The sequence below is a fragment of the Schistocerca nitens genome, chromosome 5 (genome assembly GCF_023898315.1).
Source record: "Schistocerca nitens isolate TAMUIC-IGC-003100 chromosome 5, iqSchNite1.1, whole genome shotgun sequence".
Taxonomy (NCBI): Eukaryota; Metazoa; Arthropoda; class Insecta; order Orthoptera; family Acrididae; genus Schistocerca; species Schistocerca nitens.
Genome location: NC_064618.1, coordinates 483,197,350 through 483,218,472, shown reverse-complemented (window position 1 = coordinate 483,218,472; position 21,123 = coordinate 483,197,350). Strand labels below are relative to the sequence as shown.

The 21,123-nt window shown below is 37.2% G+C and overlaps 1 protein-coding gene across 2 annotated transcripts in view; it reads right to left on the bottom strand.

Moving 5' to 3' along the window:
- Positions 1-8,862: 8,862 nt before the first annotated feature.
- Positions 8,863-21,123, bottom strand: part of LOC126259270 (uncharacterized) — a 119,629-nt gene continuing 107,368 nt past the window's right edge. For both annotated transcript variants that reach the window (XM_049955905.1, XM_049955906.1), the window contains one exon: positions 8,863-9,827. In XM_049955905.1, the coding sequence (XP_049811862.1) occupies positions 9,651-9,827 (177 nt within the window). In that variant the 3' untranslated portion in view covers positions 8,863-9,650. The remainder of the gene's footprint in view (positions 9,828-21,123) is intronic.

Below are 21,123 nucleotides of genomic sequence, written 5' to 3'. Positions count from 1 at the left end.
TATCTTGGCCACAATAATGCGTTCACTATGTTGTTTGTAGTAGCTTACCCGCACTCCTATTTTTTTATTCATTATTAAACCTACTCCTGCATTACCCCTATTTGACTTTGTATTTATAACCCTGTATTCGCCTGACCAAAAGTCTTGTTCCTCCTGCCACCGAACTTCACTAATTCCCACTATATCTAACTTTAACCTATCCATTTCCCTTTTTAAATTTTCTAACCTACCTGCCCAAGTAAGGGATCTGACATTCCACGCTCCGATCCGTAGAACGCCAGTTTTCCTTCTCATGATAATGACGTCCTCTTGAGTAGTCCCCGCCCAGAGATCCGAATGGGGGACTATTTTACCTCCAGAATATTTTACCCAAGAGGACACCATCATCATTAACCATACAGTAGAGCTGCATGCCCTCGGGAAAAATAACGGCTGTAGTTTCCCCTTGCTTTCAACCGTTCGCAGTACCAGCACAGCAAGGCTGTTTTGGTTAGTGTTACAAGGCCAGACCAGTCAATCATCCAGACTGTTGCCCCTGCAACTACTGAAAAGGCTGCTGCTCCTCTTCAGGAACCACGCGTTTGTCTGGCCTCTCAACAGATACCCCTCTGTTGTGGTTGCACCTACGGTACGGCTATCTGTATCCCTGAGGCACGCAAGCCTCCCCACCAACGGCAAGGTCCATGGTTCATGGGGGGGTCAGAATGTATAGTTTGTAATATATTTTTTTTAATGTTTAATCAACTAAATATTGATGGACTGTTCTATTTTTTTTTTTTTTTTTGTTTTCCCACAAACATATTAGTAGAAAAAAGAATTATTTCTTTTAATGGTCTACCTTCTTCATTTTTAAAAACTTCATCACTATTTTCAATATTATAATAAGGTAATTGTTTCCAATTTTTTCTTTCAATTCTTGTGATAGGTTATGATGTGTTTAATTACAAAATTAATTAAATTAAGTTTTCTTAATTTATAATATCCCTTTAAATCACTTATATACAAAAGTGATGTAGTTGAGATATTTGATGTGGTTTAATTGTTCTTGCATTTATGAGGAAAAAATTTTATAATGTTCTTTAAAAAATAAAAAAAACAAGTAATTTAATAGATTAAAAAATTAAAAATCTGTTCGGTTTCTGTTAAAAATGGAAAAATCGAGTTTATTTAAGTTTTGAATATTTGAATACTAGATTTGTGGGGGAGATAACTTATAATATAAAAAAAAATTATTAGGTTTTTAAAAATGAAAAAATGTTGTAAATATTTGAATACTAGTTTTGGCAGAGCTAATTCATATGATTAAAATTTATTAGATTTTTAAGAAAATGAAAGATTTATTAGATTTTTAAAAAATGAAAAAATGAATTTATGTTTTGTATTAGGTTTATACATTTTAGTTTAAGAATTCTATATTTTTCTTTTATATTTTAATTTAATATTTCCTTCTTCAAAACAATTTAAATCATAGTCATTAATTAATTTATTATATCTGCTTTGCGAAAATAATTTTAAACTCATCATTAAGCTCTACAAAAATTATATGACCGTGTCTAGTATTTAATATTCACAGTTAGTAACATTACATAAAAATTTAATACTAACGCATTAATTTTTTGAAAGATTAGAATTGTTGTGCTTCTTAATAAATGAATCCACACTAATATTATAAATGCAAGAATAACCCTATCTGTTGTACTTTCATGACGAAAACACGATTTTGATAAAATTTGGTATGGAGGTAGCTTGTGCACTGAGGAAGAACATAGGCTACTATAGAGTGTGCGTCATGCAACACATTATTGATTTGGACAATATAACATGAAATATGTAACAATAATTACTCTTTGAAAGAGCTATTTACTCTGACTTTCAAACTTCGTCATATTTGTGAAAATGGTCATTGGTTGATATGCTGTATGTAATAAATTCAATACAATACTTATTCAATTCTCTATGTGTTTAATACATATTTCCATACTAATACCAGTATTATTAATCTTATTAGTCATGAAAGTAACTCATTCTAGTATGTTTTCACAAGTATCACTGAACCGATTCCATTGGTATTTAGTATGCAGACAGCTTGAACCCTGAGGAAGGCCGCAGGGTACTTTAGAAAGTTGTATCTTTTTAAGTATTATTAACATTTCTAAATATGATGTACGCAGTGGCATGCCAACGACGCTCGCATGATGGTTGGGAACTCTTATGTCTATAGATTATTCCATGGCAGTGCAAATCCAATGTTACTGAGTGCATAGTCTATGATACTGAGTTCCTACACAGCCTGACTTAGCTGGAGATTTTTGTTGGAGATACAGAAAAATCAGACTCTAAGCGTGGGAACCACATTTACAACTAATAAGCCTCACAAACCTGTCTGATTTAGCATATAGTTCTAAGAGAGCTCAAGCTACTTACATCCAACGAACCTCAGAGCAATATCGTGTCCGCCAGAACATGGATGCAGAATGCCAGGTGGCCGTAAGAGCTACATAGACATTAGAATAGTCGCAAGTCCATCGCATTTTAGATGCTGAGCTTCAAACATCTCTTACAGCTTCCAAGGTGCTTTAAGACTCGCGACAAGAGCATCATTTAAAAAGGCTGTATGACGAACACAGTCTTATCTTTACCTTTAATCATAAATTAGTCATCATAGGGGGAAGGATCAAAAATGTAGCCAACATAATAGATTAGAATGAAAAGGGCATAGGTTACTCTTGTGGCAAAATCTCACATCCAGTACTTGGTGAGCCAGAGGGACCCCTACATACTGTACTTCTGCACGAGTGTAATGAATTGATGCATTTTTTTAAAATATACTTATAAAATATGGTACATGCTTTCAGCTTCACTATACAGCAAAATAACAGAAACATTTTCATACTTTACCTATATACTGGCACAGCATAGATTTTTTTATTCATATATCTGTAAACCACTACATACACAGACATCACGGACATCTTGTAAAATTACTAGCTTCCTTACTTACCATAACAAAACTACTGATATGCAAGCAAAACGGAGAGTAACAGCTATTCCTTCTACATATAGAAAAAATTTAAAATTTTTGTGTGCGATATTTTTTTTATTTGGTTAGTTATTTAAATTTAACTGCTTTTTAATTGTTTTTATATTTGGTTAAAAATTTATAATTAAATGATTTTCAAATCATTATATATTTGGTTAAATGTGTAATTTTTATTTAGTTTTGTTCATTATATTCAGTAAAATTTATTTTTTTACAGATGGTTGGAAGGGTTGAGTTAGGCGGGACAAAGATCAGTAGTAGTACATGAAAAATGCCAGTTATCCCACCCTGAGTGACCAGATCGGCAGTTTTCATCTACTGGTGTCTAACACTGGAGGCATTGTGGCTACAGAAGGAGACTGTACAAGAGGATGATTATGGAGGTCCAGAGATAACAAAAAAAACTTAAGAAAGTCGGCACCCAATATGGGCCTAGTTATGTCAGCCACTAAGAAACGCCACAAGGGGGGGGGGGGGGGGGGAGAACCATCCTGCTGAGTCAATATTATATGTTCCATTCATATGTCTTAACTAGAGATTGATTTGTGGCTGTTGGTATAGGAACACCATTAGACTGAGACTTATCCTTCAATTCATGTGGCATGACCATGTGTCAAACAAAAACTCCATTCCGGATCTTCTATCCGTGGCAAACAATCGTGAAGATTTGCATTTGGCAGAAACTGTGACATTGTGTAGTTCAGGAGTGCACTTGATGACTTTGGAACAGACTCGTGCACCTATACGCATCCACTGGCGTCATTCGGGAACCTGCAAGGTCACGATCATTACCTAGCATTGCACTAAAAATTGCGCGTAGGCTGGTCATTGGCATACCATATGCTCCTAGGACTGGCATATGCTATCTTGGTGTTGAGTCACACCAGTTCAGTGAGGGTTCACTCCATAGGTCGGTCTGCATTTTGCCTGGCTGAATGCTCAGCTATGAAACACAACGTGCTGTGCCGGATACGCACAGCACCCATAACTTCATCCTTTGCTGAGCACGAATTAACAGTTTCACCAAATGCAAGTCCCACAGTATCTGCCATTAGAGTCACAAACTGCATATGGGAGCCGCCACACCCAAAATAATCTGAACGATTGCTCTGAAAGAAATTCTGGACCCACCAAGGCATAGATTGAGTACAGTAGGTGAAATGCCGATTCCCTGATACCAAAATCACTGTCGACTATCTTTTTCAAATGATATGCTGGATGAACAAGAGTTCTCTGCAAGAGAGTCTCCCTAGAGGCAGAGACAGAATAACCTCAACTTGCTTAATAATGTTCAACAACAATGGCAAACAGTCCATGTCTGAAACAACATTGCACAGCTGAAAAATGGCATCCACTTGTGCAACCATAACTGTGGCGTAATAGGCAAAAATGGCAGTAGTTTCACACTACCCCGTCTCGATAAGGTGTCATCAGGGGAGGCAGGAAGTGACACACACATTATGTGATTGTAGAGAAGAACCTGTTGTCTGCAATTTTTGCTGCTCATTCTTGATGGAAGGGGCATCGTCATCTACACACTGATTATGCTGGGGTCACCACTTTTGGGTGAAGAGTCACATAAAATGCATTCTGATACACCTACTTTATTTAACACAGCACAATCCTAGTTACAAACAAAATGAGAGCATACACAGCAAATATCACAAATAAAATCTGCAAAGAAAAGACCAACAAAGATATGACAAAACATATAATGTACACTCGTTAAATTCGAGCTATCTTTGTCATTGACCACTGCTCTCGTTGGACACTCCACGAGTTCAGTTTGTGCATTTAGCATGTTGTTCATGAGAGGTATTTCTTGTAATTTTTTTGTTTCTTCTTGCCCTAAAACTATTTTGTCAGCTTTGAACAAACAAAGTTTCATGAATGTTTCTCCAATTGTATGAGGCATTTTTGGTCGTGCTGTCAATTTCAATATTTCAAGCAACTCTACTTATATGTTTTCTAATGACACAAATCTTGTACCACTAAACCTGAGTTTCATCTGGTGGATGGTGAAGGAGATTAGGATGCACTGTTTCTCAGTGGCATTTTAATTTTGCTGGCTTTAAGAAACCATTCACAAGAATGATTGTGTGTATAAAACACTGTGATTTTATTTCTCCGTCATTCATTATGGAAGTAAATCAGTGTTTAACAATATTACTGTTGTATTTTTTAAATGCCTTTTTGCAAAAATAAAACAGAAATGCAATTGAAAATAAGCGTAACAGGCAAAAGCATATAAACAAGTAGTTTTACTCACACCTATGTTCGCTTTTGTAATACCTAGTTTTGATTAAAAAAGTTTAACAGAGAAAAAGGTGTACTTCATTTGTATTTACCTCTTTTGCATAAGTCATAAATTGGTAGCAATGTAGAGGACTAATTATCAATTAAGTTACTGATGCCATTGAACTACTAAACAGCCAAAAACAATCACTGACTGACACTGCCTAGTGAGCCAAAAGAAAGTGTAGTGCGATTAACTTGTTCTCCTCCAACCTACCCCCCTTTCACTACCCTCCCCACCGACCCTGGTCACCTACACTTGCCATTACTCACAGTGCATGCAACGGTGCACCGCCCACGTAAGAGTAAAAAATTGGAAATGTTAAGAACCTTTCATGGACCATATTTCAGCTCTTGCACACCACTGGCTGTAAACCAATGAGCAGTCATAATTATTCCTGTAATTTTCATATGATTACAGAATGAAATCTTTCACAGTGTGTTAAGAACTCTCACATGTTTGTAAGACACTAATATATTTATAGCACATATGCCAACCCTTCCCCCTCCTCCTCCAAGTAACTGACACACTCCAAATATTGCAACCAAAGAATTTAAAACCACTTTCTTCCTGAGAGCATATTTTTAAAAAGTTTATATATAAACCTCCCCCACCCCCCGACCACCACCTCCCAGGGAACTTGTATGCTTTCATTTCATACAAATACCTCCAGAAAGTACATGGATCCATGTACCATTCCTAGCAATAACATTCAGCTATTACTGCTCTCCATACAATTCGATTGTACAAACTTTTGAATGGTCCATACTGCCAGAAACTGAAACCATACTTCCTTTACATTGAATATGAAGAAATATAATTCATATGTTGTTATGCAGGATTTGTTAATAATAATATAACTGAAACACAGAATGTTGCTGGATGACAGTATACCGTGCAGGAAGCTCCTCAGGCTTGCATTATCAAGTTTCCATTATACCTGTTCCATTTTATTACTGTACCACACCAATTGTTGGAAATCCTGATTGGCACTATTGCACCCTCAGGAGCATTCATTCATGGAAACAGATATAAAACCTTCCACAGTGAGCAATTCTAGCAGAGTGCACTATTTAAATTGTACACCAGTGCAAGCAGTTTAGCAAAATCATTATATCTCATCAAAATAACTTTTTGATTGGCAGATTGTAGTGACAAGGCAAGTGCTGGTGCATGCAATCAGTCGTGCTAGATAAGGCTCAGCGCTGTGCGTACCTGTAAAACACACTACGCAGTGGCCACTTGGCACATGAGAAAGACTGATTGGCTGATTGCTGGTGCTACCACTCAACTTGCAAAATGTTAATCACAAAGTTCTTTTAAATGAAGTATACTGCTCTCAGCTGGGAACAACAAAACAGTTGTCCAGCAAGAAGTATAAACCCTCAATAAAACTGTTAAATTGAAATTCTAGATACTGATGAAGGACAAAAAATATAGGAGACATTATTTTCGAAGGCCATTAATTCATTTATTAGCTGTAACGCAAATACTGCAAAGCTCTACATGCAGACAGAACTGCGACAAAAGGGACTGCGACAACGAGACCTGATGACAAAACCTGCTAAACAGTATGATGTTAGGGATATGGGTGGTGCCTGGTACATCAGCTCTGACATTTAGAATTATCTAAAAATTATTCAAAGCTATAAGAAGCTCCAATACTTTATAGGCCTGTTATGTAACCAAATCTGCCCTCTTTCCCATTGATTCTAACCTATACTGTCTTCTCCTCAAACTGCTCTGTGTACCTCCTGTCTCTGATTTGTCAAGATATTCTCTGTTTTCTTTTTTATACCCTTTTATTATTTTGTTTTGATTTCTTCCATCCCTCCATGTCCATTACTGCCATATCAACATAAATACAGCAGCTAAGGCAATTACACAATCTGTACTTTTTACTTTACTGTATGAATTGTTTTGCCATTCATTTGTCTGCCAGCTCATTATTCATCACTATTGCAGTTCATAAAATTTTGCTTCTTGCTGGACCAGGCCACTCTGTGTAATTGGTCTACACCACAAAATTACAAGCCTCCTTTCAGGGATTGTTTCTACCTCTTGCCTTTGGTGGATTTCTACTGATGTAGCATGAACATCTTCCTGAGAAAATGTAAATGTCACTTGCATGTTTTTGTTTCTTTCTGCACCTCTGTTGTGCATGTTGATTACAACAATTTTAATCTGACATAAAATCTTTGCCCCCTTTTTACAATGGTTCTCATTTTTTTCACAGGATGGTCACAATTATTTTCTCAATAGTTGCTGAAAAATTTCATTTTTAAATAGTTTAATCACATGAATTGAAAAAAATTAACAATTATAAAAATTGGAAACAGTGTTTTCTTGGCAATTTTTACAACTTTTTAAATTTAACTTAAATTAAACTTAAAAATATCAGCTAATTTCTTATATATGTACAACAACAAAGACAATGCCGTGCAGGAAAATATGGTGTCATTCTCAGCCATTAAGTTTCTGGAGTGCGGCCACACAAACTCGCTCTCTTCTTCAAATATTCTGACTGTATAGCTTTTGGCCATCCTCAGAGTGAGCTACAGTACTAGTTCCATTCACGAAAGATGCATGGAACACTGTGAGTACATCCGGTTCTTACAGCCCAATAAACCAACTGTGCCAGAAAACTGCATCAGCATTGGTCACTCTGTGTGAAATGAAAATGTCAAATTTCTAGCATCCACTTAATGTTTTTAGACTTAGTTTGGTGAAGAATGTCATTAACAGAGATAGTGGTTTCAAACTAGATAAACCATGAAATTCATTACTTTCTCTAATAATCCCAAACAGATGTCTCCACAGAAGAATTCATAACAAAATGTTGATATCCCAACATACATCAACAGCGGAGCCACAGATTTAATTTGTGCATACTCTTTGCTGCTGATCCAAGTCTCTGGTGCCCCTGTATCTGTGGTTTAAAAGAATGGTATAAGTACCATAGCTTTAGTCTCTTGGCTAACTCTGGAGATGGCTGCAAGATATGTGGCTGAAATGTTGGAAGAAGAACATGAAGATGATGAAAATTTGTGTCACAGGAAAATCAATATGTCTTTCTCACTTTTACACAAGATAAGAACATAAATTAAGATGGCACTATTAAATGAAATTGAGGTAAATTTGGTACAAAATAAAAAATTGAAAATGTGTCTCAATCTTTTGTTTGAGGAAGCAACTAAAAATCAAAACACTTGCACAATTTAATACTGTGTCTACAGTAAATATTTATAAATGTACAAAGCAGATAGAATCAAAGAGCGAGAGATGTGAGGTTATCCTCGACATTGACAACCAGAACATTAATAATGTGAGGTATATGAAAGTACTTTTGCCCTTTCCCATTTGTATACGGGGTCAGCATTGTTGAACATTGTTAGATATTACTACCAATAAGCATCAATGCCAGTTACCATTTCCACTGCTCAATCTTGTAGCTGGCACACATTGGTCAGTACACATCAATAACCCACAGATATATGTAGACATATACCAAAATAACAAAAAGCAATACGTGAAGCATTCTGTATATTTTCTTCTTCCCTAAATGTTGTTTCTATTCCAAAGAATATTACTGTATTAATAACATGTGCTAAGCTATAAAATATCAACAGTATGACATATGCTCAGTGACAACACCAGAAGGGTATCATAATCACAATAATTCTCTCAGATTCCACAGGGATGAGAGCTCAGTAAACCAAAAGTTAAAGAACCCATACTTTACATGTTTAAAATTGTGTGTTTGCGTGTCCACAACAAGTACATGTCACTCACTCAGGGTTAATTATTGGTAATTACTTAGCAGATATGTACTAAATACACCAAACATCTTAACATTACTCAGGAGCAAATCTATGGGAACCTGAATCACCCCATATATTGTCTGACACATTTGTAAAATAAAATGTAGTATAATTGAAAAATTAAGTATCTGTCACATAAATTACAACAGTCTCGCAATTTCAATTATGTTAGTAGAGCCTTACCAGTTAGTGCTGTAGTATATTTGCATATCACAAATTTCCTCATAAAATTGAGTGCTTTACAAACCAATTTGAGCCATAATGGCTCAAATCAACACAAATCCTATACATTTTGCTGTCACATGATTGTAACTGAATAAATGTGGAAAACGCACTTCTCACTAGCCCAATTTACTACATACATCTAATATATTAGGATCAACAGAATAAATACCTATACATATTTTCACAATTGAATCACAATATATACTTTTAACTGCATTATTTAAATCAATACTCCAGAATGTTTACTAAGCAAGAACTTCTTTAAACTCTAAATACAGGTGAATTTTTGAAGCTGTTCCTGCAGCGATGGCTTAGCAGTCAAAATTACTCTCTCTTCGATCTCCGATTCTGCTTCCTCCTCCTGCAGTCTTGATAGCCAGTCAGCAACCCTTTCACTACAGTCATCATCTGTTTCTTCAAAAAGATCCACAGATAGGATCCCACTCTGTAACAGGCATTGCTTTGGTGAATGTCTTTGTTTTTGTTACAAACAAGTATCAACTTTGAAAAGCATACTCACTTCACTTTTTCAAATAGAAAGTGTAACAAATATAAAACGAATTACATAAAATATATTATGGATACAATGACGGGGACTGGCTTATATATCCTGTCCACGTATATCAATATTTGTCATTCCCTAAGTTTTTCCAACGTCACTCAAAACAAATTGCTGTGTGTATTCTAATCTGAAGCCTCCATAAAAAGCAAAAATTATCCATAATTAATTTTCCATGTAATACAGGAAGTAATAACCAGATATAGATGTATTACTTTATGACTGCCCCCTGGTTTTGAGCTCCTGTTCTGGCTACATTGCATGACGAACTTCGGTGTATGGTACCTCACCAGAACTGTGGGAATTTTTGTTTTGTGTGGAACTATTAAGTTTTGGTTGAAAACATATGTAGGAGTATTTAACTATAAGCTTGAATTTTGCACAAACCAATCATTGCTTCCAACGTAGCATATTATAACTCCTTACCAAAACAAGACAGTGTTCGCATTTCACTTTTTGAGTCATTTCACTCTTCAGCACTTACTTTGTGATCATCACACTCATTTGCTTATGAAAAAGGCAATTTTTGTTCCCAACATCTAAACTGTCCGGAATTACTTTCAGGGCAAGTCTCATTAATGTTATAAATAGCCCACACAGTAGACTAAAGCTATTTTTTTTAAGTCCTGCAGAATGCAGTATCATCAATGACTGCAATGCGGCACACAGCATTTAGTTGCCAGGAATCACATGGCGTTTAGCATAGGGTACCGGCAGTCTTCCAGAGTAATTAGTGCTACGCCATGTGAGGCTCCATGGTGTTGGCCTAATATAACTCCAATTCTTATGGGACCAAAATGGAGAACACAGAAAATAAAACAGAAACCAAAGGTCTTTATAAGACCTCAAACATTCAAGCATTGGGGGTGATACCAACGGAAGCTGTTTCTGCAACTGTATTGGGCAACAGACTAGTACAATGAGTGGAAATTGTCCGTGAGAAGTTGGACCAGATCAACAGGAGGAACTTTCTCAGAGAACAAAAAGAATAGGAAGGCAAGAAATGGCTTCTTAAACATAAATTGTAGCGTTAAAATATATCTGACTAAAGGCCTCCAAAAAATGAGATTGTCTCAGAGTGAAAAGGGTATTCAGCTCCCTATCACCTTTCCACCACTAGCAAGGAGAGGGTGTGACTTGGAAAATTCAGAATGGAATGAGACCTGTTTGGCCTGTAGTTTATCTAAAGGGTGTTATCCTGTAGCAGTAGTAAAATGTGCTGGCCAGCCAATTCCCTGAAAAAAGGTTTCAAAGTTTTACCTGCACTTTATGTGCTAGTTTCATGAACTGTGCAACTTGTGTAAAAATAGCTCATTGGCAGCACACTTACATTTTAACCTGCTGATCTGGGTTCAAGCCCAGCTTCCACCAAAAATATTTGTTCCTTTGGTTATAATTAGCAAGATTTTTAAGTAAAATGAATAATGAAAACTATTGTAAATGAAATCATCAATAATTTTATATTATATATGAAGCAAATGTTTGTTAGACCTAATGAAAAGAGTTAACATTAATATAGTATTTTAAAATAGTTAAATAATAGTAAAACCACTTTTAGAGGAGAGGTAAATATTAATACAGTACAATTGTCATTAAAAAGTCATTAGTGGTTTTTTAACTATTACTGTATGTGAACAGGTGTAAGTTGTTCATTAGAACTTTTCTTAATACGTTTATCCTGTGGACGAGTTAAACTGTTTATCTGTTGTTGATAGGCAGATGTTTCAGAATATCGGAGACACTATGGGAACTGCTTCATTTGTTCATGGGCATCGTGTCGGATAATGTTGTGGAAGCTGCACAATATTATTTGACGTGATGCCTGTGAACCAATGAAGCAGTTACTATGTCGGGAAAGTATTAAACAGCACACACTATGGGGACTATTAAAATCATTCTACTTACAGGTTACAGCACATTCCCATATTCTACATGTTAACTGGTTGTATTGAGTAAACTCAAATACATAGCCAATTGCTAAGTATGGAGTGTTTATATTGCTAAAGATTGTTGAACTGAATATATCTGTTAATAAGGAAACCATGGGTGTATCAGAACTTGGACATGAAATTAGTTAAGACTCATTATACAGTGAAAAGCTGAAGTTACTGTTGAGAGATGCAGTTGCTCATTACATAGGCTTGCTGCCCGATAATAATCTGATTGCCCCAGACTCTTCAACTTCGATTTCTCACAAAGCAATGTTGACAGGCGCAGAATTTTAGGCATGTATTACAGACACAATGGCTGACCAAATATTTGATACTGACGAAGAACTCTTGCAGAAACATGAAAACTCTGTTTAGGAACCTTTTGAAGAAATTCAACATATTACACCATCAAATGAATATGAACTAGAAGTGAAAAAAAGGAAGAAAGGCAGAATATCTCTCTCTCTCTGGATAATAAAACAAAAATTGTTAATGTTGCAAAAGTTCGATCTACAAACATTGCCAAAAAAGGTTGCAGCTGATTAAAAAAGAAGGAATATATATCCAAATGGGAAGAAGAAATTAAAAAACAGGTGGGAATCACTTTCACAAGTACGCAGTCGTCGAACATATAACTGTTTTGTGGAAGCTAGAGAAAGTTATCAACAAGTGATTACATAGAATTTGCAACAGTTGGCCTTGGCAGCAGCAGGGCAGTTTGCACATTTTGAATTTAAAGCCTCTGTAAGACGGGTCAAGAAGTTCAAATGTAAGCATCAGTTCATCAAAAAAAAGTGACAAAACTTGTTTAAAAAGAATAAAACTGCAGTTATAGAACAAACCTTGGCATCTGCTGAGATTTTTTGAATTCAGACACTGAAATTAATACCTACTTTCAATAAAGATTTTATTATTAACACTGACCAGACAGGTAAATTATCAGAGATTACTTTAACAATATTAGCGAAGGAAAGTAACTACTCACAATATAGCAGAGATGCTGAGTCGCGATAGGCACAACAAAAATATTCACACAATTGTAACTTTCATCGGCCATTAAGGCCTTTGTCACCAATAGACACACACACTCACTTTACAAAATTTTGCTTTATTTTTTCACCCTCCATACAATATATTTTAATTTATCCTGTTTCTCCTTTCTAGGATATCAGTATCAGTCTGTCTACAATAGAACTCTTGTGAAAAAAGGAACAAAATGATGTTCATTCAAAGGTGTGACATGAATGAAATTGCACATAGATACACTGCACAGTACTCTCGAACTCTGTCTGGGAGATTAGCAGCTAGGGTATGTGTCTGTCTGCAAGAAGCAACTGGTAAATTTGGCCCTCAAGTTAAACAAACAGTAAACGAACATTCTAAAAAAATATACAAATATTGTAATAACGTCGTCAAAATCTGGAAAGTTAACAACAAAACTGTATGTCGACTTCCTTAATAGTCTGATGTGTTGTGGGGAAAGTTTTTGTTGATTATTCACTCTTGGAGTAGCCAAACAAAGGATGAATTATATGATGAGGTCTTTCAAGATGAGAAAAAGTCACCATTAAAGTGATTCCCCCAAAATGTACTACTCTTGTTCAGCCTTCTGAGGTCTACTTTTATCGGCAAGTGAAAAATCTAAAAAAAGCACATACAAAATTGTACTTGTCTCACCAAATATGATAGAGAAATACATTCTTGTGAAGACTGCATAAAAATACAATTAACACTACATCATAACTTTCATCGCCAATTTTTAATGAAATACTCCAGTATGCTCGGCATGCTTCCTAACTTTCGGATGAAAGAGGAATTTTTACTAATGTCAGTGAAGTGTGTTTTCCCATAGATCTTTTAAAAAATGCTGATCTTATAAAAATTCATCTTTTAAAAATTGTGCCACATGTCGGGATAGTTGTTTCATTGTTGTTATGATAATTTTCATTCAAGTTTTTGTATGTAAGAAAAATCTAAATCAACTGTAATATAATAAAAAAGATATTTTCATTCTACCAGATGATTTGTCATAGGTGCAATAAAATTTCATTTAACTATTTTAAAATACTATATTAATTTTAACTTGTTTCATTAAGTCTAACAAACATTTGCATCATATACAAAATAAAATCATTAGTGATTTCATTTATGATAGTTTTGGTTGTTCATTTTATTTAAAAATCCTTCTAATTATAACTAAATAAAAAAATTTTGGTGGAAGCAGATTAAAAATCAAACGTGCTAACAATGAGTTACTTTAACCCAAGCTCGAGTGTTCATTAAACCACTATATAAAGTGTGGGTAAAACTTTGAAACCTTTTTTCAAGGAATTGACTGGCCAGAGCATTTTACTGCTGCTAGAGGAGAATACCCTTTAGGTAAACTACAAACCAACCAAGCCTCATTACAATCTGAGTTCCCCAAGTTGTGCTCTCCTCTTCTACGACAAAGAACAAGAGAACAAGGGAGAGTAACATCCCACTTCTAAGGATAATTGGATCCAGAAAAAGTCTAAACAAGAAACAGGGAAACAGGCCTATAGCAATGCAGTCTTGGTTTTTAGGATGGCAGTTATCTAACACGGATATCTGCCTTGCAGCAGCAGGAAGTAGATCAGATGGGTCTCTTTAAGAAGATTGGGGGGGGGGGGGACACAAGGCCAGACCTCAAATTCAGGAGGGTCTGTGTGGAAAGATGTCCATGATATCTCCATGGGAGAAGGTGAAACTGCTGGTCAAGACGGCAACTACACTCTTCAATGTTGCAAAGATAGCAGTTTGGGTATCAAAACTTCTTAGAATGCTCCTCCAAAGGTTTGGATCAAGGAAGTACAGATGTAGAACTGGTAGGTCTCGACAGAGGACTGGAAGATAATCAACTGGGAGGTTGTGTCTGATGACCAAACCTTTGTGATGGAATTCGGTGAAAAATCTCAGAGGGCAATGCAAGAACAGGACCCGAAATTGCATTTAGGGCTCAATCAACTGGGAGGTTGTGTCTGGTGACCAAACCTTTGTGATGGAATTCGGTGAAAAATCTCAGAGGGCAATGCAAGAACAGGACCCGAAATTGCATTTAGGGCTCCCACACATAATTAAAGACATCAGAAGTGATTATGGCGGCAAGTTGGTGGCTGCATGTGTTGCAGTAAGGAGGAGCCATCTGCTGCCCTGAGTCGTTTTCTGGATGTGGATGTGGCCCTAAGGCAGGAACCCTATTTGTGTAAAGCGGCTGTATCAGGCCTCAGAGGAACTGGAGGTAAACTGATTGGCGCTAGAAGTCTACAAACTCCAGAACATGCAATTATGTCAAGAATGGAATTTCATTCATACCAATGGTGGACTTCTGTTCTCGAGACTTAGTGACCATCAGCGTGAAACAGTGCGAGGAGGAAAACACAAGGGAAATTTTATTGGACTCCTTACAAGGACAATGCTCGTCATTCCCAGGAAGTGGGGAGACTGGTAGCCAGATGCTCACAACTGAATGAACAACTGTTGATTGGTTGTGATGCCAATGCCTACAACCTGGTGAGGGGAAGCTGCGACACCAACAGCAGAGGTGAGCATCTACTTCAATATCTGTTTGTGAGCAATTTAGAGATCCTGATTAGGGATAGGGAACCTACATGCAGGAATATATGAAGGAAAGAAGTATGTGACATAACATTTGGGTCCACCTTAATGGGTAGCTATGCCAAACAATGTGATGTGACATTGGATCAATCCTTAGCTGACCACATATATACTGCATTTGGTGTTGAAACAGGAACCCTAGGAAAACAGACTGGGACTAATATAAAAAAAAACCTGAACTCACTTTGCTTGATAAGAAATCCAGTAGATCTCGAAGAAATGTCAGATGAAGTGATGCTACACTTAGAAAACTGTCCAGTCACCATGAAGTGCACAAACAAGAACATACATTGGTGGGGCAATAAAACGGAAATGCAAAGAAACCAGGTAAGAAGACTGTTCAACTTTGCAACAAGGAAAGGTCAATGGGCAAAGTACAACCTTGTGACTAAGCAAGTGAAACTATCATCATGGAAGGTATTCTGTGAGGAGGTGAAAGGTACAGCTAACTGTGCTGGAATTCATAAAATCTCACCAGAAAACCAACTATGGGGAACTGGGGAACACTGAAACCAATCAAGTCACTATGCTTAGGCACCATTCACAAGGAAGCATATCCAGGACACATAAAGGAATCTCAAGCTTTTTGAAGAAACTCTTATCACTGGTGGGGGCAGTGTGACAGTGAAGTAACTAGAAGTAACCTTGGATGCAAAACTCTCATGGACCTGACACTTAAAGAATATAAGTTGGAAGCACTCTAATGTGCACTAAAAGATATTGAGGCTAAAACTGAGGACTAAGTTCCAGAAATAAGTACTGGGTAAACACCACTGAATAAGATCTATGATAATTTATGGAGCTACAGTACAGTGGAATAAAGTAGAATGGTGGCTGCTAAGGAGCTTGGCAAGGTGCAGAGATTGGCCTTCTTTGCCATAACAAGCAGAATTAGCAGCACACCCACTTCTTGGATGGAGACCATGCTGGACATGCCCTCATTACACCTTTTGAGTTACAATGGAGATGGAAACAGTGGCATACAGGTTAAAAACTGGAAACCCTTGGGATAACCAGAAGCCTACGCCAAAATAGTGAGAGTGATAAATACAGGAATGCTTGGAGAAATGCTAGCTGATTATACAATCTTTGGTGAAGAAGAACGCGCACAAGATAAACTAAGAGAACTGATAAAATTAACATCATAATAGCAAAAGAATGGGAGGTGTGTGCTGACAACAGATGGGAAGATTTGCAGTTTTGAGTGCATGGGCTGTACTGAAGACTATGTGGCTGGAACGGAGTTTTCTTAACAGTGAACTGAATAGGTTGATCATATTTGCAAAAGTGAAATGATGGAAGAAATTTCAAGATCATCATGGAGCAGCATTCACCATCAAAGAGGACACAATGTACAACAGCAACAATCCAAGACAATGAAGAATAAGTTTGCAAGAAACAAAACTGTCCCCCCCCCCCCCCAAGAAGTGCTGAGTGAACAACTGAAACAGTCATACTTCTGGGGTGTGGAACAGCAGATGATGGTTCAAAGGGAACTGTGTTAGAACTGTACTTTATGTTTTTGGCCAAATTGTCAAGACTAAACTGTCATTTGAAGGTCAGCAGAAGGAATAAATGACCATCAGTGAATTGAGGCTACTAAAGGTGCTGGAAGCATTAATGGGAGAACGTTAGGAACAAATGAGAAAAAGGTGGAAATAATGGGAAGAACATGAGGAATGAATAAGACAAATAAGAGAAGAATTTTGGGCAGAAACAGTGATAGAATCTGAAGACGTTTCATTGTCATCATCTAGTAAGCCAGAAGAATATAAGGTTAGCTACAAGGATTCAGAAACTGATAACAAAGAAAGAATTTTCGAAGTGGACAGTCTTTCAAAAACAAGATCAAACTGAAGCAGCTGCAGATAAGAGTGTAGCAAGCCCTGCAAATACAGATTTAGGTCACGAAGATTGTTCCAAAGAAAACAGCAATATACAGGCAGTGGAAATAGAGGAAGAAATACTGGGGGTCCCAAGAGTACTGGGGTCCCAGGAGGAATGGTCATAATTCAAGGGTATGGCAGGAATGATCATTCAAAGCAAAAAAATTTAGTACATATGAGCTCTATTACCACTTGTTAATTTTCACTGCTGTTAAGCACACCTCTTCTACTCAACAAATGCTCAAAGCTCTTAAGGTATGCATTTTACTGCCCATGATTACTAGACACTTTTGCTTTCAATTATTGTTCCTGTCATATCCCCAAATACTGGTCGTTTCTCCTGAGACACCCTGCATACACTAGGGAGCTTCAGTAGTACAAAATTTATGTGTGGATGGCACATTAAGAGCAGACTGTACAATAGAACAAAAAGTAGAGGTTAGTTTTAGTGAAAGTATGTTGGAGATTTAGGAGGGCAGAGGAGAGCAAATGGTTACCTCTAAAGAGAAGAAACCTATAGAGAACACAACAGCATCTATGAGATTAGATTGGACTATGATAGAATTAGACTATGGGAAGGAGACACAAGTGGATCATGTCATCATCATCATCATCATCATCATCATCATCAGCCAATTCAATCATTAGATGATGTGGCCTCTTCGAGTTGTGGATTCAGGTAGGCTTTCAGAAGTCTTCTCCAAGTGGGACGGTCTTGGGCAGTTCTCTGCCAGGTGTTACCAGCGATCTTCTTGATGTCTTTGTCCCATCTGTGTGGTGGTCTTCCTCTAGGCCTCCGGTGCTCTCTCGGACTCCACTCCAGTACTAGCTTCGTCCATCTGTTGTCTTTTCTTCTTGCAACGTGGCCAGCCCACTGCCATTTCAAGGAACCTACTCTCTCTAAGAAGTCATTAGCCTTCGTCACAGACCGGATGTCATGTAAAATATGTTAAATTGAATCATCATCTAGATGAGGAAGAAAGCCTTTTGGAAGAAGAGGAAACTGGCCAAGAAATCACATAGAATAATACCAAAACTGAAGAAAAGGACCAAAATACCATACAAGGAAAGGGAACAGAGAAAGAAGGTGGTGAAGAAAGGAGAGGGAAGTGCAGATGAGACAGGAAAGCTGAACGAGACGGACAACTCAAAACTATTTAAAAAATGTCACATGTGTGCCATGGGGGGGGGGGGGGGGGGGAATTGAGCTCATTTTGTGGCTTGAGAAAGAACAACGGAGAGAAGACATTGCAAGCCTTATTGTGATGGTGACAATCAGGACACAGTTCTGTTCGTAATGAACTTCACAAGCATAAATTATCTTGACAGTGTTATAAGTGTTATCTACAAGTGGACACTTAGGAGCTATTTGTTTTTCTTAGAGTTTGCAACATGGGGAGTGTTAACTGCCAACTGCATGCCTGAACATCAGCATGGCATCAGTGCAAGGTATGGGACTGCACCCTCCTATTGTACCCAGCATGGAGCTGACCCCACTCGAAATATCAACACTGTGCAGTCACAGAATATGTCTCCACACTGAACATAGCAGCCATGCTTCGGATGCCTGGTGCAATTATGCACTTTCGAGGCTTACCCCAGCAGCTAGTGACAGAGTGGCAGTGATGACCTTATGGCCCTCCACACCACATTAATGAGATCTTTAAGTATTGATGTGCAGTTGCACAGGGGCACACCTGCTGTACCACAGAGAGTGGCATGGCAGTCATGCATCTAGTGAAAGTGTTTCAGTGTGCAAGTACAAGTGTGTTTCTGTTACAAATTTGTTTTTTATTTGTTTTCACTGAATGGATTCAAACTAAAGATGTAAGGTGATTGACAATGTGGATGTTGTGCAATTGAATAACTTAATAATTGTGTCAAACCTAGTTGGTGGTTTAATGACTGATGTGCTTTATTGTTTTTATCTATATTGCTGTGTTAAAAATCAGAGGACACGGAATCATGTGAGCAGAATGAGTTTGTTTAGTTTTTACTTATATCTGCACAATGGTTTGTGTTTTTACCATACAACATATAAGTTGCCTCTGATTTTACTACAATGTTAAATGCACGAGTGTAATAACTGTAATGGTTATGTGGCTTTGATTGATTTTGTTACTTGCAAGTTTTTGTCTGTTCCTGCATTTGGTGTTTTCCAAATTTTCTTTCCAGATTTGAAAAAGAAATGAATGGGGGTAATGTATGGCATCTTTGTCTTGCGGCTGTCTTTGGTAGTCAGTTGTGTAGTGGCTGCAGTGCTGAACAGTTGTCAAGGCTGAGAATAATCAAACAGATATATAAATGGTAGCAGATAATGAGTGCCAAAGCAATTACAAATATTAAAAGCTATCAAGAAAGCAGCTTTATGTATAGATAAACTTATGCCTTGAGCAGTAACAATGATTTGTTCTTGAGGTTTGGGGTTCATGCCACCATATAAGTGAAAGGTGGATACACTCCATAATAATGTCCACTAATAGGTGTCTAGATACACTTGATCAGATACTGTATCTGACAAACTCAAGTATCAGAAAGAAATAATATTCTCCGGAAATTACCCAGAACAACCTGGGGGACACATCCTCGCACCTGAAAGACTTCAGCTACAGCCCTTTGTTATTCAGCTGCAGAATATGCCTGCCCCATCTGATGCAAATCAAGAAGATCTCAATTGAAATGAGACCTGCAGACTCGTGACAGTTTGTCTGAGATCTAAATCCTTTAGAAAATTATTGTCTAGCATGTATTCCACCTTCAGTTATCTGCTGCAAGAGAGCATCCAGACTGGAGAAATCTAAGGTACTGAATTTGAGGACTCACAACTTATACAGGTATCAACCAGCAACCCAAAGGCTCAAGTCAAGAAAGCACTTGCTTCATGTGACAAAAAGCCTCAAGGAAAGTTAGCCTATAAGGAAGACAAGAGTTAGCAAAACTAAGATCAAAATGAGAACAGGGGAATTTCCATGTGAATCTACATTACATGGATGTGGTGAAGAAGAGACAACGAACCATATCCTTGTCTGAAAATGATGCCCAACTGCATGCTACCCCCCCCCCCCCCCCAACATGGTTGAACTGACCAAGGAAGCATGTGAATTATCTGCGTACTGATAACATTATATTTAGTATGTATTTGTGTAGCACATAATTTGCTGATGCCGTAACTGTTAGTGGAAATGACAACATTTATAGCAACAATCTGTCTAGAGTATTTTTGTTAATGTTTGTGGTATCTGTAAGGTATAGTGTAGGTTTCTGACATGATAAAATAAATAACAAAGGTATGAATAATCAATATACAGTACAACATCCAGAAGTTGAGACTAAGAAATTGTTTTTGTAGCTTTAAATCCAAAAGAAAGCAAACAATATAACAATAATCATGTTCAGTGAGAGACTACACAGTCTGCCTGCATTATAGACATTAGAAAATACTGTGCCCATTAAATAACAGCAAAGCATCTGCTGCGTATGGAGAAACTACTGTTAGGAATTCGAGATCACCTTTCTTTTTCTTGCCTAAAAGTCCAACAGGGGAGATGGAAGTTGGACTGAGATCCTGATTTGACTGCATTACATCCTTAGGCTTTCTGCAGTTAAGCTTCAGTCGAAGATAACTTAAATTATTCTGAGAGCTATGTGTCATGATGAATCTGACAAACAATATGCTCGCAAATATGATGGCCCTTCTGAATTTTAACAAAATAATTCTTCCTTTCAATC